At 43.3% G+C, this 27,545-nt stretch overlaps 1 protein-coding gene across 8 annotated transcripts in view; it reads left to right on the plus strand.

Annotated features, from left to right (window-relative positions):
* EHBP1L1 (EH domain binding protein 1 like 1) overlaps positions 1-27,545 on the plus strand; it is a 239,038-nt gene that overhangs the window by 203,001 nt on the left and 8,492 nt on the right. For all 8 annotated transcript variants that reach the window (XM_069207892.1, XM_069207894.1, XM_069207889.1 and 5 more), the window contains 3 exons: positions 21,393-21,492; positions 21,774-21,847; positions 24,820-24,934. In XM_069207892.1, coding sequence (XP_069063993.1) covers positions 21,393-21,492; positions 21,774-21,847; positions 24,820-24,934 — 289 coding nt within the window. The remainder of the gene's footprint in view (positions 1-21,392; positions 21,493-21,773; positions 21,848-24,819; positions 24,935-27,545) is intronic.

Raw genomic sequence — 27,545 nt, forward strand, 5'->3', positions numbered from 1 at the left:
ATTGTTTCTACATAGGTTCAAATTCTTTGAATATCTCCTTGTCACGGAGAATATATATGTATGTGCCAGTCTAACAACTTCAGGAACAACACTAAAACATTTAAAATAATTGCCAATTCACATTTATAGAGCTGTTTTTGTTTTCAGGAAGTGAATATATGGGCCTCACACTCTGCTCCTGAGGCAGTAACATCTTCTTTCACTGCATGTTGAGTGGGTGAGTTGTCGTCTGAGCTTTTGCTCAATTCAAAGAAAATGGATTGGATGAAGCCAAAATATTTTTGCTCGAAACTTGCCAGTGTTTAGGAGTAAGAGAGACAAGCAAAAGCCAATCTTGCGAGCAAATACAAACATAGCAGGTGGTACTTGTGTGGTAAAATCACACCTTTTATTCTTCAACTTCTTTCATCTGTTTCATTGATAAAAAATGAATTGATGCAGGTTTAGGCTTGTGATACATTAAGGACATTGCATGCCTACCAGAAATGGCGGAACACAACAATTGGCTTAAAAATGGCCTTGTTACTGGGGGAAGTAGAATTCCAAAACCACTATATCTAATTCTACTCTTAGATCCAAAAATGCTTTTTATTAGCACTAAGCTGAGTGCTTTCAGTAGCGCTAAGATGAGCAGTTTATCAATTTCACTGCTTTCACAGAGATTACGGTACAGCTATTCAGTTGATTAAAATTATGGGCCTGATTTAAGAGTTGGGCGGAAAAATTATGTACCATCACCATGGTGAATTACTTTACTCCGGAAATGACATCCCATGGCGTGGGGGTATTTTGCAGTTTTCAAGGCCTCATACTGCCAGGTTTTCAGTAAAATCTTGCCATTTGTGGGTAAACCTCCAAAAGCCTTTACTCTAGGAGGTCATCCGAGGTGTATGTTGTTGGTGGAGACAGTAGTCTATGTCATTGACATACTGACGGTCCGCCTGCCTCTAATTGAAGTGAGCGGACCTTCGTTTCAAGGGAGGGTGGTACTACGTTGCCGTTGCAATGGAATACCATCTCTGCCAAACTCTAAATCAGGCCCTGTGTTTTAAAGCTGTTTTCCATCTCATTACCATTTAATCAGTAGGAAGAACATGTGTTCCCTTCTTCTCAGTTGTGCTCAAGCTCTCCACAATATACTTTCGGATCCATCAATGTTTTTTAGTAGCACTAAGCTTAGTGCTCTCAGTAGACGTATGCAAAACCTTCCATGTCTCTTATGGATGGAGAGAGGAAGTTGGCACTATATTTAGCTGGGGACAAATATATACCTCCTTCCAATGGGGATTCCCACTCGTCAGGGGATGATTCCACAAAAAGTGCTTCACCAAACACTTCCACCAAGGCAGTGCAAAAAAAGGAACATGGAATTTCCAGAGCTGTACGTGGTATCTAAAGCACCTGCAGCTGTCTCCTCACAGGAACACACTGTTGTTCCCTCAGAAAACACTCCAGGAAGCACAAAGACGCACCTGTGCAAAAGAATGCATGAAAATCCACCTTGTTTGATGTCTGACTGAAATGCCGTCCTCATCAGTGAAGTGTGTTGTCCTTGTCAATGGAAAAAAAACCTTGACAACGTACCTCATCCACGAAATCTCCGTTCTACCAACGTTGACGATCCTGTTGACTTCTAACCTTTCAATGATGACCCTCTCCAACGAAAACCCATCTTTCACCATCGACTGCAAGTTGTTGATTGATGTCTTCCAGCTCGTTGATGTTGACACCACTGTTAATGATGACCATACCATCAATAACAACTTTTTTACTTCTTTTACTTTTACGTTTGACTTTTTTGCTAGTTTGGTTTTTTACTTATGAAGTCTACCTACACAGATTCTGGACTCTGAGCTGGAAGCAGATATCAGCGAGCAGGATATCGCCACAGCCCTCACACACCTTTACACAGGTGAATGTGCGTTACATCCCTGAGTTTGTGTAAGAGGCCTTAGATGAAGAGGAATCCTACTGGGAGTATAACTTTCAGCCACAGACCTTCATAGCTGACAAACCTGCCCAATTTTATGGACCTCATCATTACTTTAAGGAATTGGAAGTCATGGATGTCCCTATTGCATTTTTGGCAGGTTTGCAGCAGATAATGAATACCTGTTGGAGGTTGCTTCTGCAACTGCCTAGTGGGCAGCCAACGACTACCCCATTATCAGCTTCATCTCTGCGTTCTCTATCTTTGCCTCCACCTCCTTCATCTCTTGTTCTTCCGGAGTCATCTCTTATAGCTGTCGCCCACCCACTGGTCCCAATAACACATAAGGACATGGAGGCAAAGATTCTTTAGACACCAACCAATATTTGTATGTGGAAGAAGATGAACTTCTCACTGGGAAACCCCGATGATAGATTGAATAACTATAGCTTACCAAAGGAGGATGACAAATCTCCCTTTCAACCATAATCTCCTCTGAACAACGTTGCCCACTTTCATACTCTATGGTAAGACTAAGACTTTGAAGCTAACACCTTGCTTTCTTGTGGCTTCGGAGGAGCTTTAATGCTTCCTTTACAAGTTTAAGGAACTGCCTCAAAATGCCACAAGGTCCATACCCATACTCAATTTTGTATGGTCAGAATGCCTGAAATTGAGGAAGAAGCAGACTGTGATTCTGGCAGTAGGATGATGTTTAGAAAAAAAAGTGCAGGGCCCCAGATTCAACCTCAGCCTTCCTTGTGGGCCATCCAAAGCCAGTTTCCATTATTGTGTCAGTGGCCCAATGCAGATCTAAGAACCCATTCACGCCAGCAGCTCCCAACAGAGACAGCCAGCAAATAGATAAGTTGGGCAAAGAGTTAGCTCGATGGCAGAAGTGTTGATCAATGCCGCAAATACATTGACAGTTTTTGGTCATCATGAGCTCTCTCCACTGATAGACCTCATCCCTGAGAACAAGAGAGAGGCCGCCGGGGCCACTGGCAAGAAGGGATCACAAACGTCTGCAACAATCATCACTGCACTTCTTGATGTACTTAATGTAGGCGTCTGCCTGCTGGCAGGATCAGAAGTTTTAAGGTGGCAAGTATGCTGAGATCTTTAGCCTTGCATCCAGAAGCACAAGCAGGGATCCTGGACATGCCATTTGATTGATTCACCCTTTTAGAAAACTTGCACAATGCTGTGCAAAACATCAAGACAAGCACTATAAAATTGCTTGGGGTTCTGCTGTATCCCTGTGCTGACTCAGTCGCTTTTCATGGCCCACGAGGATCCCACGCATACAGAGAAGCTTTAAATCAATATGGAGGTCAAGGCCAACCGTATTACCCCCATGCCCAGCAGAATCTGAATATGGATGTGGTAGATCTTCTGAACTGCATGGGCAGTCGTAGGCCAACCAGAAGACAGACTGACTCTTCACAGCTGGCCTCCCTACCATCGTCAATCTGCATGTGGGCGGGGAGGAGGGGATTTCCCCTTTGTGCCCAAAACATCGGACCAATGGGTGTGGCAGAATGCACACTTAAGACACACTCAGGAGTTTGTGCGGAGACCAACTGCATGCCCACCCAGAAGGGATTATCATCATCTTTTAAGGGAACTACAACAGTACATTTTCCTCTTCCTCCTCCTCCTCTCAATGTAGAGATAGAGACGATTCTGAAATTACAGAGAAACCAGGGATTTTGGACCATATGTACAAAGCATTTTTGCAGTTCGAAGCGGCCAAATTGGGCCTTTTCTAAATGCATAAATGCTTTTAGAAATGTACAAAGCACAAATTGTGATTTGGTAACAGGTTACCGAATCACAATTTCTGTTTGAGAGTCGGTCTTTAGAAGGGGCATGTTTAGGGCATCCCTTGGAAAAATGAATCGGTATGGTATGTATTGATGTTTTGGGACCGAATTCCAGTCCCACAACAGTAATACTTTACCACCAGTTTCAAAAAACTGGTGGCAACCCATTTGCAATGGGGAAGGGGTCCCAAAGGGACCCCTTTCCTCTTGAGAATTAAAATAATATTATTTTTAAGACCATGCAGTGGTAGCATGGACAACTGCCTACTCTTTAAAAATGAAACTGAAAAGTTAATTTTCTTATTTTTAATCAAAACAGACTGAATTTAAAAAAAAGATTGCTTATAATAAAGAAATCACAGATATGATGGTCTGCCGATCCCCACAGGCCACTATCTCTGTGACAGCTGCGATTCCTAATGGGTTGCAAATTGCAACCTACCTCATGAATATGCATGAGGTGGGTCTATTTGTGACCCTGTAGGAATTGCTAATGAAACTCAAAAGAGTTTCTTGCATTATAAATATTAGGAATACCGATTTTCTAATGGTGATTCAGAGAGAATAGCAATTAGGAAATCGGTATTCTTAGTGTTAACACATCTGACCTTAATTCTATATTCTTTTTTATAAAGAAAATGGAGGCCTATTCCAGAACTCACAGTGCTGAACAGGTTCCTGAACAAGCAGTCTTTTTACATGGTGATAATCCAAGAACTCCCTCTGATTCTTCAGGAAGATTACCTAATATCCCTGGACCTTCAGGATGCGTATTTCCACGTCCCTATACACTGGAAACGCAGGAAGTACCTTTGCTTTTCAGTGGTGGGGCAGCACTATCAGTTCAAGAGACTTCCATTTGGTCTCAAGCTGGCACCCCTGATTTTCACCAGCTTTCTAGCACCAGTTTCTGCCTTCCCTCAGCTGACATGACAGGGTTACCAAATATACCCATATTTTGATAACTGGCTTGTCAAAGCTCCATCAAGGGAAGTGACTAAGGCTTCTACATCCTCCTGCATCAATCTGTTTCACAGATTAGGACCGACAATAAACATCAACAAGTCCTTCCTGGTGCCAGTGACAAAACTTCAGTTCTTGAAAGCAGTACTAAGCCCACAGTTGGGAAAGGTGTTTTCTTCAGTGATCAAAGCAATGAAGCTCCAAACCATGGAAAAAACCTTCTCTGACAAACCAGTCAATTAATCAGTTATGAGCCTAATGTCACCATGGCTGGACCTAATACCCCATTTGCAGGTTCCAGAGGAGATCTTTTCAACAAGAAGTGAATAATCAATGGAAGCAGATAGACAGCTTGTGGGATGACACAGTCCAAGACAGCTCAAACAAATGCTGCTGTGAAGGAGGTTCCCAAGACATCTCATTGTAGGTCTCCCATTCCATCCTTCATCATGCAAATTAGTGATGGCTACAGATGTATCCATGGAGGCAGGAAAGCTCACATGCAGGAGCTGTCGACCAGAAGAAGCCTATGGTCCTACACAGAAAAGATGCTCCCGATCAATATATTGGTGCTACAAGCCATAAGACTGTGCCTAAAATTGTTCCTCCAGGGACTACCAGGACAAGCAGTCCTTATCAAGGCAAACGAAACAACGTTTTACATACTCACAGAGCGGCATGAGATCCCAGCCTTTATTGAAAAATGCACATATGTTATGGGACTGAGCTATTGCTCACCAGGCCGACATTGCTGTTGAGCACTTATCAGGACGCTAAAATGATGAGGCACTGTTATACTGCCACAAATGGGAACTCCACCTGGATCAAGTGAAGATTTTCATCCATAAGTGGAGCAGCTCCTACAATGGACTTGTATGCCACCATGAAAAGCAGCAGCATGTTTAGCAATGCCTTTACAATCAGATGGTCCGGTGAAGGCAGATTGCTGATTTGTGACTCTCGTTGCCACAGCATGGGACTGCCAGTACTGATACAGCTACCTCCTGATGCTATCTGCTCTTCTGGCTATACTACTGAAAACACACTCCAGGCTCCTCCCCGACACAACAAAGACACTCCATCAAGACCTCAAATCGCTGACCCTGACAACCTGACCATCCAGAGTTTGGTCTTTTGGATCCCCTGGCAGAAAGAAGGACCATCCTAGCAGAGACATAGCCACCAGCAACCATGAAGATGTGTATTGCCAAGTGAAAGTATTTCTGTGTTTGGTGCAAAGACAAAGGATTCCTCCCATGTGTCTATACACTACCATCTGACTGCAGTTTTGAGGTGTAGAAGAACAGAGGACAGCTCGGCCACTTTTTTCAAAGGATGAGGATTATAAAACAGTTTATAAAGGAACATTTCAAAGCATTTCCTCCTGTGCGACGACCTCTGGTGCCTTGTGAGCTCTCCACAGTTGTGTATTAGCTTATCCTGTCTCCCTTCAAACCAATCCACAAAGCACATCTAAAATTAATATCCTTGAACACTCCACTTCTCCACGTTCTTACATCAGCAAGGAGAGGAGAGATTCAAGCATTTACTATGAAACAACCCTTTCACTATTTTCCAAGAGGTTTATAGGCCAACCCTAAATCTATACCTAAGGTCTCTACAGAGTTCCATCTGAATGAACCCTTGATTCTCCGCTCTTTTTCCCAAATCCCACATCAGCAGAAAAATAATTGCACTCGCTATATGCAGAAGCTACATTAGAATTTACATGTACAAGACAAAAGACATACCTTCATATGATCAGCTGTTTGTGTCCTTTGACCATCCAAGAAAAGGCTGACCCCTGTCCAAGTAGGGTATAGAATGCTGTCTGCCAACCTGCATCACCTCATACCACAACAAATCGAGTGTCCAACCTAGAGGAGAGAGAGTGTTGAAAGACCTCTGCTATGCAGGTACCTGGAAGAGCAGGAACATGTTCATGAAGCAATACTGCCTGGAGTTTAGCACAGCAACCGACTCAGCAGTTGGGTAGACAGTCCCCTGTGACTTGTTTCAGTAAAGGTGAGCTTGCGCCCCATGTTATTCCTAAAGTTCTGTACTGATTGCTGTTCTGTTTCAAGCATGTGAATATATGAAAGATCCAATGCTGGAGAAGAAATTAGTTATTCACCTGTAACACCAGTTCTCTAGCTTTTGTACCTTTCACATGTTCACGCTACTCTCCATCCTCCTCTTAAGAGGCACATATGTTTATATTAATTACTCACACTTGTGCTACGAAATCTGAGCCTCTAGGGGAAGTAGAAGAGCTTAACATATCCGCATCATTGGTTGAAGTTTGGGTGTTTCAAATGAGGTAGATGTGTTACTAAAGAAACAGTGTTATTGGGGCTTGTGGCCATTGTAACGCTGCTTACTGCTGTATCCTCATTATCTTGCTATTCCCCGCCTTAAGATGGAGAATGAGCCAAGCATTTAAATGTATGAAGACTATCAATGCTGGAGAACTGGAGTTGCATGCAAGTCGTTCATTTCTTCAGTCCTAACTGATTTTCCCCTATATATTGTGTAGCTATATGAATAACAAGGAAAACGTTTATGTATTGGGTCATAATGCTGTAAACAACTTCTGTTTTTCAAATTAGGCCAAAGTGTTGCCCATTATCTAATCTGATGAAGGCAGGCCATACTTATAATGGACACCTAATGCAGAGTAAGAACTAAAATCTGATTCCTTCCCTAAACACCACAATCCCATGTTTTTATATACATCACTTAGATTCAGAGTGTTAAGCTTCTTTCACTTTAGGTGGCGGGTGGCATGAAGTTTATTCGTAATTCTAAAATATTAAAATGTCTTCCAAATAACTCTTGTAATCACTTCTATAATATTATAACTTTAAATCATACCTTTCCTTATTAACAAGAATTTAGGGCCAGATGTATCTAGCATTTTTGCATTTGCAAATGGTGCGAATGGCCGTTTGCGAATGCAAAAAGGCCTTTCATCATGTATGAAAGCCATTCGCTATGCAATTTTAAGGAATCGCTAAAATAGCGATTCCTTAAAATTGCGAGCCCGTTTAGAGAATCGCAAATTGCGATTCTCTAAATAAGAAATCGCAAAAAAGGAATTCTTATTTGCGATTTCTTAAGCACATGTATCAAGCTTTTCCTTAATGCGAATTGGGTATTAAGGTATCGCAATTACCATCAAGTAAAACTTGGTGGTAACCATGTGCAAATTTAAAAAATGCATTAAAAATGCATTTTTAAAATTGACATGTAACGCACACATGCCCCTTTGGCATGTGTGCACCTCACATGTCCTAAAATATTTTTTTGGGTGCAGCAAGGGGGCCTTAGGCCCCCAGCACCCGGGGGTGTTGCATTTCCCAAATTGCAAATTCCAGTTAGGAATTCACAATTTGGGAAATGCAAAAAATTTGCAAATATGCGCCTACAGGCCCATATGTGTGAATGGGGTCAGAATCGCTATTTGCGATTCGTAATAGCATTTGCGAGTTTTAAGAAATCGCTATTACTGAATAGAAAATATGATAGACACCATTTTGCGACTCGGAAATAGCGATTTCTTAAAATTTGTTATTAGAGAATCGCAAAGTGGATTCTTGATTCATCTGGCCCTCAGATTCTACGGACCTGAGCTTTTTTCATACTTCTCCTCTCTGGGTGACATCTTTGCTCTGGTGCTCCCAAAGAACTTTGGATATTTGGGATTGCCTTGCCATGCAGCACTTCATGTTCCCTGTGCCTGCTCAGATATCTGCAGTGTTTATACTAAACCTCGTTCCAAAAATCTATTTTGTAAATGATGAAACATTTTCATTTTATTTGCTCCATGTGGTCACAGTTCATATTTCTTAGCCATATACAGGTTTATGGGTTTTTAGGTAGACAAAGTTTTGCATCAGAATTGATGTTGACTATTTTGATGACCTTGTCTATATACCCTCATAGCTTCAGAAAGTCCACTATCCCTCACTTCACAAATGCAATCCTCCCCTAACACACACTTTATTTTGATTCTCGTTATTGCTCAATGAACATGTATATGGTACAGTGCTAGAAATCTTGTAATGAACAATACCATTGATCACAGTGGCTTATTGTACATTCTTTGGCAATCAGAGTCCCCACACAACTGCTGTTTCTGCAAACAAGGGAGACATACATTTAGAAACCGGGAGGATAAAATTCACCCAGTACCATTTTACAGGTATTCTCTTCCTTGGTAGGTAGATGTTACAAATCTGTCAGAAGACCTATGTTACCTGCCTCCATTATTAGGAGTTATTCTGATCATGAAGGGGGCACAATTAGGAAGGGCGAACACCTAAACAGCTTTAGGGATCGATGGAGATAGAAAGACACTTCCTTGTCACTGTTAAACTAAGAGCAGTTGTATTAGCCTGTTTGTCTTTTTTTTAGAGTGACGGAAGGGCAGAACTGTACTTGACTGACATCCCATTGACGGTGCATTGCCTAAGTAAGCAAGGCAGAACACAATCTCAAACACTACAGAAAACATAGAATAATGGAATGGATCTCACAGGTTCAGGATTAAATGATCTTGAGGCCTTTCTTTATCGAAGACATGAAACAGTAGATGCTTTAAGTCTACAGTTTAGATTAGTCATGTGAGAGATGGATGGTAGTGAATTGAAGGAGTTCTTTAGAATGTGTGGAAACTCAACATCTGTGCTTATCTTTTCAGCCTGAACAATACTAAGGGGCTGATTTAAGAAAAGTGGCGCTGCACCCAGGGCAGCACCACTTTCCTTGTGCCCCTTAGTGCCCCCCTGCAGCGCACCATTGTACAGAGTAGGGGGCAATAGCATCAGAGTTCCTGATGCTATTAATGTACTCTTCAGGAGTAGCACAAGAATGTTGGAGGTACTCCTGCAGAGCACATAGGGGCTCATTGTATTCAATGGCATGCCCCCCTTTTAACGCCTGCTCTGAACAGGCTTTAAAAGCTCCAAACAAATGGCACAAGGAAATCACTAAGATTTCCTTGCACTATTTTTTCCTAACGGGGAAACGCCCCTCCTTGCATACATTATGCCTGTTGCAGGCATAATGTGGCACAAGGGTTTACAAAGTGGTGAAGTGCGTGCATTGCGCCACTTTGTAAATATGGCTTGTGTAAAAGGCCACTTCAGAGCTACCTTAGTGTAAAACAAATGACACTATGGCAGGGTTAAGGTGGACCTAGGGACTCTTAAATCAGGCTGTAAATCTGTGACAGATTACCCATTCAGGAATGAGGAGGGGGTCATTTTCTGTTGGCATTTCCTCGCAGTCACCTAATTTCTTATGTAATTACAAAGGTTGAGAGGACCGGATGTGACAAGATACTCATACTACCCGCATGGCCAGACCGATCTAGAATTTGAAGCTCTTACACATGTCGTTCCCCACTGAAGTGGCCTACCTCGGAGTTCCCCACATCCTCTGCTCCTTCGCATTCAACGCGTATCGGAAGACGGAAGGCGGAATGGCGCCCCCTCGGCGTTTTTCCGGCAGTTCCGGTTCCGGGTCACACTGCGCTGAACCAGCCGGACCGGAGCACGGAGCATGGGACACGGAGCGGAGCATCCCGTACCGGGGAGCTCCCAGTGCTCCTAACCCCTAGCACGGGCAGCAGGACCTGTCCGCAACTCCGCAGCTCGCCTGACAGCTCGCCTGACACCCAAACCGCCGCCGGTGCCCCGCAGCACCGTGAAAGAGCGGAGCACACAGAGGGCAGCGCCCCCTTCCCCCTCTGTAGAACCCCACGTAAGCGGCCTGATGGCGGGTGCGGCTTGCCGGGGGGCTTCGGGGCTAAGGGGCTACAAATATTGTATATATATATTTTTTTTTTTGACAAACCTTTTGGTGGCAAGAAAGGAGGGCCCCCTCAAGGACGACACCAGGCTTCGGGACATCAACTACTGGCCCTCTGCCCCCTGCTCCAGGCGCTGCCCACGACGTGACCCCCAGCAAGATGCAAGTGAGCGGTGAGAAACAGAGGTCAAAGGGGCTAAGGGGGGGCAAGGAGGGCAACAGGGCGGGGGGGAAAGGGTCTGGTACTGGTTCCCCGCCAGGGCGTGCAGCACCCCTCACCCCAGTACTCCCACCAGGCAGCTCGTGGCCTCACCCCCCCTTGCCCTGCTCCCCCTCCCGCCCTTGCACCTGGCACCTTGCCCAGGGTAGCCAGGGCCAGGACCGGAAGGGACCAACACGGTCCAGCAACTCCGAACTCTCTGCACCTCCCCAGGACTCAGGCCCTCAAAAGCTCCAAATTCCCCCGAGGGTGATCGCACACTCAGAAATCAATGTCCGTTAAAGTTTCTCTTTGGAGGACAGCACCCTTAACTGCCTCAAAACAATAAAAGGCACAAAAGGCTCAACAAGGCCCTTCTCTCTCACTCCAACAGCCCGCCCAAAATCACCCCGCTCTAAGACAGCAAAACCCACCGATCATGAGATCAGGCAAAGCACGAGGCAGTATTACCAACCGTCCAGCAAAACAAGGAAAGAGAAAAAGGAAAGGAGACCTGGCTGTGGATGAAGCAACCCCAACAAGGAGAGCAAGCAGCAAACAGGAACTCCCCCTCTCCCTCCCATGCAAGAGGCAAAATTTAACAAAGGGCACACGCGGGGGAGGCGACCAAAATTCCAGCATGGAAGAAACGATCTGGAGAGAACCCGGCTTTTGGAAGGAGGCGACCCCGCCGGAGGGGGTTCCAGAGTCTGTAGTCTCTGCCAAGCATCACAAGATAACCGACTATTTCACTACTACTGGTACCAACGCCACCAGAAAAAGGATCGATTCCCTGGCTCCAACCCAAACAAGTTTTGGGGAAATAACCTCACCCAGCCAAGACCGGCAACAGCAAGGAAGCAGCTAAAAGAAACACAGAATGAATTCACCCTCTCTCCTCCCCCTATCGCAAACAGTAGTGATCAGGAAAAATCACCCCACGAAAGTAGACGCATCAAGTATAGGCCATGAAAATGCGGTACCAGCAACTCCTACACCAGGATCTGTCTTCAAGCCTAGGCAAGACTTAACTCTATGTAATAAATCCCTAGACGCCACTAAGTACCAATGGACATCTAGTCCAGCGAAACTACCCATTCTGGACTCAGAACTGGTAGCAATCGCAGAACATTTAGAACAAGAATCTCAGGAAGGTGGCCCATTCTGTCAAGGTCCAAAACTTCACTCATTTCCAACGTACAGCGGTGAAAAAGAAGAACAGGACCTCTGGGGTAAAGAACAGATCTTCATAAACGGACCAGCAAAAGCAGAAACAGTGACAGCCGCACAGAAAGTCCCCCATAAAACAACAATAAACAAAGTACTATCAAGTGGTAACCAAGAGCCCGACTTAAAATCACAAGCCCCAGGGGCAGTCAGGTCAGAAGAAATGTGGGCTGCAATCCTAAATTCAATGCAAGCAACAGTCATGGTGCTGCAATTTAATTCAAATAAAATGGACATTCAAGTTGACTTGCTAAACAGCCTGGCAGTATATGTCTCCGGGATTGACAGTAAGTTGGAAAAATTAAACGCACTTATAACAAGGGCGCAAGTCAATCACTCTAATGACTATACATTTTGTTCCTGTAAAGAGGTAGTAGAAAAGATATCTCAACTGCCGCAAATCTTAAAGGGAATACTTCAAGAAATCCGCTCCACCCGGAAGGATGAACATACATGTACTAAACCACTCGCCACCATGCTAAAATCCACTCTGAGGGAGCAGAAACAAAAAGAGCAGCAGCCCCTTTCCTCCCTGGCGCCCGCTTCATAAATTTTAAGTGAGGAGAGAATATTGGCTGGCAGCCGCCAACTAGCAAGTGCTCATATGGAACCCATGGTGAATCATCCTCCGCTACAGTCCATCAATAAGCCCAGGAACCCTGAGTTTCACACAACCCGGACCCTCTAAAAAAGAGAACGAAAGCAGGCAAGGAAGGGAAGGAAGTCCGCCCAACCTCATCAACTCAACTCGTCAAAGGATCCACCTAAAGACCAGGCGACGTCAAAAGGAGGGTACAATGGAGACATTATTACCCACATAAGTACAAGCTCTAACACATTAGTAGATGGGATAACACTCCCTGCCTCAGCAGACATTACCCACTCAACAAAGTCCCCCCTGAGACCACCTGAAGCAATTGGCCCAATACGAACCTAAAACCTAGCCCCACAAGGGTCCAGCAGAGCACAAAACTAAAAACCAATGACGCCTGCGCTGCCCCCCCAACTAACACTGGTCAATGTGGGCAGCAAGTCTGCAATTAGCCAGAGGGAAGATGGCTACAAGGATCAAGACAGGCACATAGAGCAAAATCAGTCACTTATGACAGACACGAATACCCTCCAGTTACTCTGGATTCCAGAATTCACCTCCAGGTCCCCCACATATGTTCTTAATCGCTCTTCTATCTTAAGAATCATAAAAGCCTTACCGGATCTTCAGTTTGTAGCCTCAGAGGACCTCGTAGCTATAAAATGTATTCAAGCAAGAGGCAATCAACACACCGATCCAACACTCACCATCTTCTCGGCACCAGATATCCCAAAGCGGATCATGAAAAGAAAGGACCTATTGAAAGCCTGGGGTATTGAGGTAACTACCTACAAAGGAGACCGCTATTCAACTCCGTTACTAGCCTCACAATACCTGGAAACTCCCAAAGGCACATGGTCGGCTCTGAAAGGAGTACAACAGGCCAGCAGACCCATCGAAGAAAGGTGCAGTGAGGAGAATCCACCTAAGCACCCGCTGACAGTTCAAGTATGGAGAGAAGAAGGGAGGGAAAGAGTGGTCTTGGGTCAACAAAAATATCCAGAAAGGGAATGGGTAGCGACGGTTTTACCCCCAAGACCGATGGGCAACAATTGAATTGGTAAGGATCAACCCGCACACGGCATATTATCCATTTGCTCCTGGAACATCGGTGGCCTACGGTCAAAACTGGAGGATCCTGCAGTAATTAATTTCTTCAGCACCTTCGACATCTTACTCATACAGGAATCCTGGGCAATGGAATCAATACCGATAATCGGATTCATGGAATATCTTAACCCAGCAACGAAAACAAATAGGCCAGGTAGGCCAAAGGGAGGCCTTGCCATTTACTTTAGCACCAGCCTTTTGGTAAAAATCTCTGAGCATAAGGAGGAAGACCAACCTTTCCAATTTCTCCAGCTAGACGATTGGGGGAAAAACACACAGGAGCCATTGATTCTGGTCAACACATACATCAATCCTAAAAATAAAAAAATCGAAGCAAACAAATTTTTAACTCAACTATTAAGGATAAAATGTACAGTAAAATCAGCATTCTGGTTAATATCGGGCGATTTCAATCTCGGCTTATTCCACAACCCCAGTGAGGACCACATCCAAACAGTGGCAAGAATGCCCAACCAAACCCTCCCAAAAAAACTCAGGAAAGACAAAATAGAGGAGAGTTTCATACGCACCTGTGAATTAGTAGGTATTTGGGATCTGTGCATCACCGCATAAACCGGAGAAAGTGGCAGCCCTAAACGGGACACTAGGTACCGAAAATCTAAAGCAACTCAAATGGTCCTCAGACACCATTGAAAGTCAGGCAGAAGAGGCCCTACGAAAGCTAGAATCAATTACCACAAGTGGGGCAAAGCTGACAACAGTTTGGGAGAACTTTGCCCTAGATCTCATTAAAAAAGATTCCTTATGTAACACAAGAAAGGGAGCGCAATTGAATCACCGCCAAAGTTCACTTTTACCGTTGTCAGTGCGCAAAAGGAAAGCAGCTGTAGGGAAATTACTAAGGTCACTGCGTAAATGCCCAGATAATGTATCAATATTGACCGGCCTGAGAGAGCAGAGGAAATTGTATAAAAGGGATCTATGGACCTTTAAAAAAAGTCAACAGGAGGTCTTGTGGGCCAAACTACATTTTGCGACCAAAACATCTGATTCCAAAAGATTTTGGAAAACCGTCAATACAATAGACAATGGTGCAAAAGCAGGCAATAACGCAAACATAACAGAGGAAGTATGGGTATCCCATTTAAAGTCCCATCTAAAGGAACTGACCATCGAAGAAGGTCCTCAAATTCAGTCGCATATGACTAGCTGGGATCCCAACATCCCTGAACCTTTGAAATTTACGGCACCAGAACTATTAAAAATCATTGGAAAGTCACGAATGGACTGCGCCCCTGGCCCCAATGGCCTACCGCAAGCACTATTTAAACAAGAAACGGAAAGATGGGCCAATTTCCTGGCAGCAATGTTTAATGACATGATCACAACAGGCAACGTCCCGGCATCCTGGAAAGGCTCAATAATCCACCCCATATATAAGGGTGGGTGCGTGCGCTCCCCAAGCAACTACAGACTAATCGCTCTTTTAGACGTTGACCTCAAGTACTTTTCCTGCTGTGTGCTAAAACATCTAGAAGCCTGGATTACAGATAACAATATTCTACACTTTAATCAAACCGGGTTCACCAAGCACCAAGGAACATTAACAAATCTTATGGGGCTCGGCTTGATCATAAATAGAGCAAAAGCAAAGGGGACACCAACCTATTTATGTTTTGTTGACTTTAAAGCTGCTTTTGACTGTGTCTCCCGCAGCAAATTGTGGGCCAAATTACTACAGTGGGGGCTGCCACATTCTATTTTAAATGCCATCAAAATGCTATACTCTGATACTTGGGTGAAGGTTAAATTGGGGGAAGGCTCTCACCTATCCAGGGCAGTCAAAACAACAGTGGGGGTGAAGCAAGGCTGTGTATTGGCCCCAACACTGTTCAACCTGTACATAGCAGATCTCCCCACCAAGTTAAATGGTCACTCATCCCACTCTCCCTCACTGGGCGGTCAACAAGTATCCAACCTACTATATGCAGATGACCTACTACTAATCAGTAATACCAGATTAGGCATGCAGAAATTGTTAAAGGCATTATAAGAATACTTAATCATAAAAAATCTAAAATGATTACCTTAAACCGCAGGCCATCCACCCGAGGTAAATGGCATATGAATGGGAAAACCCTAGAGGAAGTAACATCATACAGATACCTAGGATTGGTGGTGGATGCTAGAGGTAATTACACTGCACAAAAAGAAGCAATAAAAAACAAGACGCAGGCCCTTACTTACGCCTTTTCCAAGCTAGCAAATTCAATCTGTGGTCATGCTCTGAACCCATTAACAGCTGTAATGAGAGCGAAGCTACTTCCAACTATCACCTATGGGACCGAAATAATGAGGGGGATGGAAGTAGGTCTTCTGGATAAGCTTCTGATAAAAACTTATAAGCGCGTTTTTCGGCTACCGGGGCGTGCATTGCCAGCCCAGGTCAGACTGGAATTCATGCTGGTTAAACAGTCGTTAGCCCGACCGGCGGCATACATTAAATGCTGCTACAAATTGAGCCGCGCTTCAAGAGGGTCCTTAGCCAATCTAGTCTGGCAGGAAATTATCCTAGAAAGAGGGAACTCCAACTACATAAGATATCTAGAAGAAAGTAAGAGTCTTTTGAACTTAGATGAGGTATGGAACAGGTCTCTACCCATCCCCGTTTTCAATAAAGCAGTGAATAAAGCGAGTAAATTACAGAGCTTGCTAGAAGATAAGATCTCATTGACCAAAAGGGAGCATAGTTGGTTGATCCTTAACTCCTACAAAACATTTAAAGAATCACCACTTATGGCTGGCTCCTACTCACGGAAAATCAAGCAATCCTTTCTCAGACTTAGGCTGGGTGAAGTCCCTACTTTAGACCTCATGCCAAAATGGAAGAAGGAGCGGCAAGTAGGCTCCTAGGAGTACCGTCTCTGTCATCTAGCAGATGAAAACTTGATGCATGTGGTCTGCATTTGTCCAACCTTGGCGGCCGAAAGGAGACTCTTACTGAAAAAAGAATTTAACAGTTTAAGAATTAGATCCTGTAGACAAGCACTAATTGCAGCTTTTAACCCTCGAAATACAATATTGAACATTAGGCTGGTTCAATTTTTGGAAATTTTCACTCTTAAAACCACAGCCTCTCGAAATAACCAAGACACAGGGAGGGCGGAAACGATAGCGAAATCCCTATAACCCGCTTTGAACATCTTAAAGAAGGGAAGGCTCCTAGGCAGTCCACTGGGTTGTCTAGCTCGTGTCGTTATAAAGTCCGGTATCAACAATCAGACTTAAGTAGGGGTAAATAAAATTGATAGAAGGTCTCTTCCCACTTTGTCCTATTTTTACCAATGCTTCATTGGTCTTCTACTGTCCTCCTTAAATTTCTTGGTGGAAGGACATTTCATATAGCTTTTCATTTTAAACACAGGATTTTATTTGGCGCTGTATTTATCTTACCCACAATAAGATTGTTCTGTTGCCCCATTATTAATAGCTATAGCACTAGTATGTTCTTTTCTTATAATCTTTATGTGGAAGGAAAATTCACTAACCATTTCACCCTAAGCTAAAGAACTGTAATTGCCTTCTTGCACTAAAATTGTTCTGTTAAATGTTTATGTGGAAGGAAAGTTTTATGGTTTTAATTAACTAATAAACTTGTGTTTTACTACACATGTCGTTCCAGTCCGCTATCAGCCTTACCCTCTAATGAATAAAAAATGTATTAAGATAGACTGAAAATGTTTTTCTCAAATAATCTACACTTAGGGACTGATTAGGAGTTCCTTGTAATATTTTGACCCATGCGTTAAGTCCTGTATATGTATGGGTTGGAATTACAAGTTTGAAGGTACTTAACGCATCCTATAATTATCAGATGTGTTAAAAAAAAACAACCATTGTTAATTTTCAGCAGGTCAAACCTGCCAAAATTCAACATAGGAAAACATACAGTGTTTACTGTAACAAGCGGATTTCGTTGTGTTTAACACAAACATCTGCAGGTTACTCTCCATGAACTCATAATAGGTGATACTTATCACACCCGATAAATAATTTACCCTGTGGCATTGTTATTTATCAGGGACAATAAAAAACATAATGGCCCATATTCAGACCCTTAGTTGTAGAAGAAAGTCTTCTTGTGTGCCCTAATGGTAATTACATACTTGTCAATCTCATGAGTTCATATTTTCACAGTTTCCAAAATCAAAAGGATGTCTTTGCAGCACCACTTATATAGTACTTTTTGGAGGGTTTACCTGCTAGGGCACCCCCTATTCACTTAGATAAACACTGCCATGGGAAAATGAATTTCCACAACCTTTGAATGGTTGCTCATTTGAAAAAATATAGGCCCAGATTTAATAAATCTGCCCAATATTCCTCATATGGAAGGTGGTGTTTTGGTTGCTGTGTACTAGCGAAATATGAGCATTTACGTGTGTGCAGCAGTTCTAAAAATTCTTCAACAAAGCCATGGTCTTAACGACTCAACCAAATTTTATCCTTGATATGTCATGGCCAGTTCTTTATTTGAACCAAACACAACCAGAGCCATATAATAGACTTAGAATGTGAACAGTATCAACATATTATAGTTATATTAAAAGAAGTTGAGAATTCAGAATCTGCCATTACTTTTATGTGTTCTATAGACATTCTTCTAAAGGGAGGCGAAGCAAGGAAGAGGAAGATGACTTTTTTTTACATTAAACTGCCCCATCAGAAAGTGATCAACACCCGTAGGAAGGCTCACATAAGCAGATGCACATTGGGCGTAAGAGCCATGAGAACCAGGAAATAGCAACTTGGAAGATAATGCACGTATCTCCAAAGCATTCCTACCTCAACACATAAGCAAGAACATGGAAACACGTAGGACTACTATTGTAATCAACCTTTTCATGGAAATCTTATTGTCCACTGCCAGCTGAATCTGTCCTTTCGGTATCATTCTGCGAACGAGACTCTATGAAAGATGCAATGCTAGAGAATTTTTTTTCCTTACCTGCCAGTCAGTTCCCCAGCTTGTGTATTGTTTTTCTTAGATGTGCATACACACCCCTGTCAACCCCCACCCCACCCCCATATCTGGTGAGTGGAATTACAAATATAATATGTTGTGCTAGTAGAATCTGACATGAACTCTGGTGGCACCTCTGAGACCCGCGCACCCATACTCTGATAAAACAAAACAAAATTTGTGGATAGTGTATAGTTTTAAGTTTTGTTTTATGTGTTGTCCTAAAGCTGCTAGAAAGGTATGCCTTGGGATTTTTTTAAATGTACCAATCAGTGGTGCAGATTCATAGTAACAGGTACCTAACCTGTTATTCCAATTTATTGGGAGCTCTATTGAATTGCTAGTCCATAGAATATTTAGACTAGTAATTATCTTGTCTTGTCGGTGTTTTGTGGTATGAAGGAGAAAGTCTTGTTCAGAGTAGTGGGTACATCAAGCCTAATAAAAGAAAGGGGCTAAAGCCTTTTTGGAAGATGGACGAATAAGTCATACTGAAAGGTAGATGCAGCTGTAGTGCTGGGTGATAGAGGATGAAGCCTTATTCGGAGACCAAGGGTGCAGTTGTGGAGTTTGACCTGATGAAGGGATTGTTTGGAGTCATGAGCATTTTTTCCAGGAGTTTAGGGGTACCTCCTTCCGAATGGGTGTTTTTTTCAGAAAATTTGAAGCTCAGTACTTGTTTCTTGTTGTTTAAAAATTAAGCACTATTTTGATGAAAGCATTCTCCCCTTCTCTTGTGGCCAGTTCTCTCTTGGGTGAAGTATGTACTGCTTGTGACACCCAAAGTTCACGTGATCAAACATAACAATGAGCACAAAAAAACGGCATCAACTGCAGGGTTCTAAAGAAAGAGAAATACACCTTGTTACTATGAAGAGAAACTACTACAAGAACCTAGGGATTAGGTTTAGATTTGCATTACTTAGAACAAAAAACACATAGATATATTTTTAAGTAAATTTCAGAACTAGCAAGGAAAGGGAGATTCCAGACTGAGTCTGATTCCATTTTTCTGTAAAGTTGCTGGAGCACAAGAGGTGGCCTAACAGTGGTGCTTCATTTCCCCATCGGCCGGATGATGGTAGTGTGACGCTATTCTCCTTTCCTTTACTCCTAATGGGATCTGTTACGCTTTCCATGCCTGCTGTCCTGTTGGTTACAGCAGTCCATCCGCAGCTGGATAGTCCTTTTATGATATGTGTAAAGTGCCACAACTAAGCATGTACAAAGAACATGATCAGCCAGTGTGAAAACAGGCTGCCACTTTTATTCTGCAAAATAAACTGGTTTATGTAGTGTGCGGTTCTCACCTAGTGTTTCACAGGTCAACCAGAAAGGTCCTTACTGGCTTTCCTCGATGCAGCACTGTCTGACTATATGAGTGTACCTGTGTGCATGGAGTATCCATGATCGTGTTAGGAGGTTCAGGCCGTGGGTTGTTGTGAGATGTGTAAGGCTTATTTCGATATTTAGGGCAGCTTTGGGGAGGAATGCCCGCTTGTACACCAAAGTTGGATCTTTCTACATAATTGGACCCGTTTCTGATGCTTTGTGAAGCAGGCCTGATGAAATGTGGCTTTCTAATAAGACCATACGACCTGAATGATTCCTAGTTTATGGAGAACCAAAGCCATTCCAAGATTAGATCAAACCAAGAAAAATAAAGGAGGCCTAACTACATGACAGTCATGGCATGGATATATTGTGACTGTGTGGCTTCATTGGAATTCTCCAGCAGTTAGTTGCCATCAAAGTGGGGTGGGAACTTTCCTGAAGTACTTGGTTGCTAATTAATAATATAAGAGCCCTCCTTTTACTGCAGTTGGACAGTCATTAACTCAGGTATTTTATCAGGGTAGAGAACCCTCTGGAAACTCCCCTCGGTGATCACTTTAAAACATTTTTCACCTTCATAAACCAGATTACATATTCCTCATAGATCAGCTTTAAAGAAGAGGCAAGTTATAGTTTCTCTTTATCTTCATTGCTTTAAAAGCAGTAATTCACTCCAAAGGAGCATGCTTTAACTGTAGTTTTTTTTTTATGATCTGCATTTAATGTTGTTCAAAAGCACAAGCTCTGGCACACAAAGGCTTTTATGGCACTGGAAAAGGACAATATGCTGTACTCACGCATTGTGAGACTTCCTTATTCTTTTTTCAAATTATGTTCAGTGTTTCTTGAGTGAAAATTATTTGAAAAATAAACCATGACATAAATACATATTGAAAACATTGAATTCAATGTACAATTTTGAGATACAATAAGACACATTTGGTTTTCCTCCCGTATTTTGAAATGTTTTTTCTTTTACTTTTTTAACAATAATTTCCTGTAAAACGTTGTCAAAGTGAACAGCTCAGCACCCACATTATAAAGACACAACCTATTGTCTTTGTCAAAGCTAGTTAAATAATGTATGCTGCCAAACATGACTTCATCATAAATCTCTCCAAGTTGAAGCTGGGTTGTATTTGATTTAGGGATCAATTGTTAATAATAGTGTGTTTATAGTGATAGATAGTGGGTTTTGGTTAAACACTGTTAATGCAGAGGAGGGCGTGGGTGAGATCTTCTTTAGGTTCTAAATTATATTATGGTAATTTTGAGTGACAGAATGTGCTTGGCAACAAGTGAAGTCTTTCTGACAAGATGACTTGTTGAGTGATGCAAAGTGGGGGCGATTTCCTTGCAGCAGAAAGGTGAGGTTTTGTTTCCCCTGCTTGATTGATAATCTTTTTTACCAGGGTCAAACAAATCTCAGGAAGAAGAATTCATTCAAGAGTGGTTCACACTTGTAAACAAGAAGAACGCATTGATTCGGCGCCAAGACCAACTGCAGCTGCTGTGAGTGTTTTCTAAGTGATGGGGAAGGGAGGGAATGGTATGTTGGTGGGGGAGAGAAGCAGTGGAGGGGACCAAAGAGGTACATTGATGGTGTAAAGAAGAGGTGTGATCCCTAAGTTGTGGGAAGTGGGGGTCTTCAATCAAATGTGTTGACCCATCATTCATAGCTGATCAAAGTAACGGTTCTCAGAGATGTTGTGTATATTTGATCTGTTAATCCTCTTACTTTTCTCTCTGCTCCTTCATAACTGCCACCTCCAATTTCCCGTGCTGTTTGTCAGAATGGAGGAACAGGACCTGGAACGACGCTTTCAACTGCTGAGCCGAGAGCTGCGAGCCATGATGGATATTGAAGGTTTGTGTCCCCTACATATTAAGTGGGTGAGAACAGATGGGATACAGAGGTAAGGCAAAAGAACAAATGAAGGGGACAGGTTAAAATATGTAAGAAAGCAAAAGATAGCTACCAAGGGAAAAGGAACATGTCACGATTGAGTGCAAACGGATGACTGACAAAAGTGAAAGGTATAATATGGAAGAAAAATAAGAGGTGAGAAGAAATTAGATCGCATTAAGGGATGTGTGGACAAGTGCATTGTAAGGAACTCGGATTGTTTTCTCAAGAGGTAACAATCCACACTAACCTCTTTGTTATTTATCTTCTAAATATTGGCCTCTCAGAACCTTTCCTTACAGGATCAATTTCAAGACACCTTGCTGGAATGCTCAACAAGATGGCTTTAACCATCTAAATGTTTACTGTTGTTGCTGCCTGTGGCTTTATGACAGGAAGTGCTTCTGTGTGACCTGTCAGTGATCCTCAGCACTACAGAAAGTCAAGATGTCTACTGCGACACATTACTTTACTTTCTATTATCATTATGCACTGGCTAGTGGCACAGAAAGACATTGTGTCTACTGCATCAAAGTTTGCTTTCAGCTTTTTGCAATCTGAAAGTCTCTGTTGCTCTTTTGAGATGGTTAACTTTTGCCAGCTCTTGGCACACATCACAATGCATTGCCCACAACCAAGCTTCCTCTCCTATTGCTTTTATCTTTAGGCTTGTCCTTGACCACGTGGAATGCTCTGTTGCCATTTGGATAGGTTTGCGCTACAGAAATATCCTATAAAATCATACTTGTCATTACTAAACGTCATTGTGTTTGTATTGCTAGCAGTACTGAAAACAGAAGTATGTACTATATCACAACTTCAGAACAACCTCCCATATTCACCAGCAACACTGATAAATGGCATTTCTGCTGTATCCTAGCTTGTTAAAAAATTGTCAAATGGTGTTTAACATACACCATGTTTAATTCCCTTGGGTGGAAGTTTCCCATAAAATCATTAAAAACATGGGTGCGTTTTTAGTACCATTATCCATCTTCATAGATGAGGGAGAGTGGTGCGTGGAAACCTAAATTTATTAAGCACACAGGAAGTAAGATTCAAAGTGTAACTTTGTAAAGAGTAGCTGTGAGGAGACAAGCAACTGCCATCCTGGACTCACTTGAAAGGCGGAAGTTTGCACGAGGGTTTATATATTACAATACATGTTACTATGCATGTTGCATAAGGATACACAACCAGTGAGAGCCTTTCACTCTTCAAAAGCATAGAGGTTTCCAGGCATTTATCCAATTGTTAATCAGAATCAAAAATTTGGCTCTACATGGGCTTTGAAGGAATCCCATAATCCTTCTTCCTGTACATTGTGTGCCTGCTTACTTATCTGATGGATCTCTGTGATGTTCCGTAGGGCAGCTGTTGTTTCATCAGACAAGTCCCTAATTAGTTGTGCCAGCTGATTTATCTTATGGCTATTATGTGACACTCCGGTTGGTAGTATTATATTTCTAGGCCTGTTAGCATGTTACTAACCTAATTAGCCATTCTCTTGTGCCTCCTCATTATGATCATGTTATCTTATGCAAGAGACACTCATGATAAGCTCAGAATTCAGGGACCCTGAAGGTTGTTTTCCCATGCTAATCAAACTGGTTGGATCATCGACCCATGCCCTCCACCTACTCACGCACATACACACAAGATGTGATATATCTGTCTCCTCTGTACAAGAGGGCAGTGGAACTGGTGGAGTATACCTTGAACCACTTATTCATTGTCAATATATTTCACTGGCTATTGGTTGGTGCTTAGAGGTGATGACTCAGGGTTTGTACTGACCGGGTCCTATAAGTTTATAGGATTACAGCCTTAAATGTTTGTGGGAACTTGGCCATCTGCCCGATTTCAGATCAGGCCTGCATGGCTTTGTAAAGGGTGGACTGCTGGGAATGTTATGTTATGTTATGCCGCTTTATAAAGTGCACCAATGAGAGTATCCTAGCGTTGTGCAGGTGAATGAGGCTAATCTCTGGGGCAGGGAGAACAGTTACTTGAAGAGCCAGGATTCATCTTCTTTCAGAATTCAAGATGAGAGGAGGAGATGCTGATGTGTAGTGTGAGATCGTTCCACAAATTAGGAGTGATGTACGAGACGGCTTGACCTCTGGTTCTGCATCTATTTATGTGTGGCACGTGTGTGAGTAAGAGTATGGTTGAGCAGAGGGGCTGGAAAGTTGACAGAAAAATATGCTGTTGTTCAGGTAGGCTGGGCCCGAATTGTTTAGAGCTTTGAATGTGGGTAAACAGCTTGCACTGTGTATGCTTATGTATCAAGAGGAAGTGGTGTTATGTGTGTCCTCTGTGGGAGGTTGAAGGCAAGTCTGGCTGCTGCGTTTCAGATGGGCTGCATTCTTTTTGTCAGATGCTTGGTGATTCTGATGTAAAGAGAGTTCCTATAGTCCAGTCTGCTGGTGATGAATCATGGGTGACGGTTTTCTTGGTGTTATTTGGTAGCCCCTGGTAGATCTTCCTCAGCATCCTTAGAGTGTGGAAGAAGGATGTGGTGATGGCACTAACCTGGAATCGAGCAGACTCCACATCCCATAAGGAAATCATATTATTTGTGAACCCTTCACCACACATGATTGGTCCACTTAGGAGAATCACAGAAAGGAAGGATTGCATTGCACCAGTTGTACAAACACATGTAGGAGGTAGTACCTGTCTGTCTGAGGCAAAACGGGCATTTTGAACCAGGGTGAGGGCTCTTCAGGAAATGTGGTCATTGTCTGGCAGACAGGCTTTCAAGGTCTGTTGTTTTGGCAGGTTTAGAAATCCACAGAAAGGGAGAATAAAGGTAATAAGGGCCTGGATAATGTGGACTGTGAGTAAGGAAGAGGTTGGGTGTGTTGATGGGATGGTACAATCACAGTACGTTTTGCCATCTAAGCAAATTTTGGGTCTTTTTCTTTCAGACTGGCTGAAGACGGAGGCCCAGCAGAAACGCGAGCAGCTATTACTTGAGGAGCTCGTATCACTGGTCAACCAGCGAGATGAGTTGGTGCGGGACCTAGATATCAAGGAAAGACGGTGAGTCCTACTTTTTAGCTAATGCCTGCGGCACCTAACACTCCTCCAGAACTGGGGCCCACATAGATCTTTGCTAATGTATCTCAAGTGGGCCTGAAGCACTCCTAATGTTTTAATGCATGCATCCGCTCATTCAACCACTGCACCTCAATCCTACTGCATGCTTGGATATTGTTGCACAGAGTTTGAATATCTAGCTGGGGTACTTCTGGCCCACTTGGTTAGTATAAACCATGGCCGCCACTATTCTGGCTCCTACGTTATTAAGAGATTGCCAGTAGACATCCAGGAATTTGTCAGCCTTTAGCATAGACGGTAGTGTGGTGGCACTAGGAAAGGCACCATGTTTGTTTTGCCTGTTTGGCAACCTTTTTTTTGTTTTGAAGACACAGACTCCAAAAGTAGGCGTATCTTTCTCAAAAATGAAAACATAAATAATGGCCCTCAGCTGTTTCTCAGGAGCAGGACTGCTTATAGTTTCACATATGTGAGAGCTCGTTTTTCACCTAAGAGTACAAACAAGCATACACCAGCAAACGTAATTGCTTAAGATCACTTTTGTCCTTTCCTCTGGTTGTCCATTCATGTTAGTGCCTCCACATAGGTCACTTAGGCCATATGACAATCACTATGGTTCTCTCGTATGGGATTTCCATGTATAGTCATAAGCACTGAATAGTTCCGCACTCCAGCGGGGACCCTGGAGCACTGTTCTGAAGTGTGTTCTTAAGTGTAGATGTTCATCTTTCTTGAGGAAGGCCTGCAAAGTCACTTAAGAATGTCAATGTGCAGCCTAGAGGAACGACTACAAAGGCCAAATTGTTCATTCTTTTGGTTGAAAAAAAAAAGGATACTGTAGTATAGATATACATTTAAAAACATGTTTATTCTAGAGATGAAGTAGAAAACATCTTTCACAAACCTTTTTACAACTTTAAAATAAGGATGAAACAATGCAGGGCAGTGTAGCCCATAGGCTGCCATTATACAGAATGTAAATAGAGCTGTGCCTTTAAGAAGAGAAAGTCTTCCTGTATCCCATCATGCGTAGCAAAAGGCAGTTGCCTCAGTTCTTTTTTCCGGCTCCTTCTGACAGGACTCTGAAGCATTGAGCTCCACCTATTTATAGGTTTTTTGACTAGAATTCAACAAAAATCCTTTGGATTTAATTTTCACTTGACTTTTTTCAACCAGAGTGAATGTTTTCTGTCGTTATTTGTCAAATTCTGATAGAAATTTGAGGCTTTTGTCCACCAGCATGCCTTCTCTTTTTGATAAGTGCCCTAGCTGTGGCAGGAAGAAGGCCAAAACAAACCCACATCAAGTCTGTATTATTTGCCTGCCGTCATCTCATAAACCTGATACCTGTGAAATTTGTAAAACCTTCTCCAGGCGCACCTTTTGTGACAGGGAGAAAATTCGTCTTCAAGCCAAGGAGGACAGTAGACGGAGGGGACAATCCACCACAGAGCGAGGAGAAGGTCAGTCTTCTACCAGGGCTCTCACTTTGTCCTCTGAAGCAGCTTCCAGATCTGCTCAAAAATGTCACAGGTCCCCGACGACATCAAGAGCATCGACGTCGAGACAGGAACAGCACTGACATGCTCGCCGTCGAGAACCAGCTCGCCGTCGAGGAAGAGGCATCGCTCACCGTCGAGAGCGTTATCATTGACGAGACGGCGTAGACATTCGCCGTCGAGAAGTTCCCGGTCCAGGTCACCGTCGACGCGAAGGGGAAGATCGACGTCGAGAGACAGTACTTGCCGTCAGAGACGATCAACGTCCTCCCACCGACGTCGAGGCAGATCGCCGTCGAGGGGTTCTCAATGGCGAGAGGAGTCAACGTCGAGACGTACACGTCGGCGTCGTACTTCGACGTCGAGAAGCTTGTCGGCGTCGAGAAGGCATTCAAAGAGACCAAGGAGAGTCTATACCAGCTCGGAATCCTCGGCTTCTCTGATTATCTTGGCACCTTCACCTCAGCCTTCTCCTCAGCCATCTCCTCTACCACAGACACCTCTGGCACCTACAGCTCCTCCGCCGGTACCTCTTTCGGAGGCCGCCCCAGTGACTCCTGCAGAATCCACGAGATCATGTCATTCTTCGAGACATTCCTCTGCATCTAGACACAGTCATCGGCATGACTCGGATCACAGGTCTCCTCGTTCCCACCATAGACACTCCTCTTCATCCACAAGAGATTACTCTCCGACGTTATCGGACTCCCCGTCTCCGAGAGTTTCTCCCATAGATGATGTGAATACTTTTCAAGAGGTGTTAATTAGCGGTGCTACCAAGCTGAACATCCCTCTGGCAGTACCCACTCCAACAACTTCGGTCATATTTGAGACATTACACCAGCGATCTTCGTCTAGACCATTACTACCGCTGGTCCCAGGGTTACTTGAACCGGCAATGGACATTTTCCTTACACCGTCCACAACCAAGACTGCTCCATCCAGACTCATAAAGAAATACCGTCCTCCGGAGCAGGACCCTCTATTTCTGAGAGCGGATCCAGCGCCCGATTCGGTGGTAATCGTGGCTGCTAAAAAGTTGCATTCAACATCTCCGTTGTCTTCTTCTCCATCTGACAAGGAGAGTAGAAAGA

This window comes from Pleurodeles waltl, chromosome 9, assembly GCF_031143425.1.
Source record: "Pleurodeles waltl isolate 20211129_DDA chromosome 9, aPleWal1.hap1.20221129, whole genome shotgun sequence".
In the NCBI taxonomy this organism is placed as follows: domain Eukaryota; kingdom Metazoa; phylum Chordata; class Amphibia; order Caudata; family Salamandridae; genus Pleurodeles; species Pleurodeles waltl.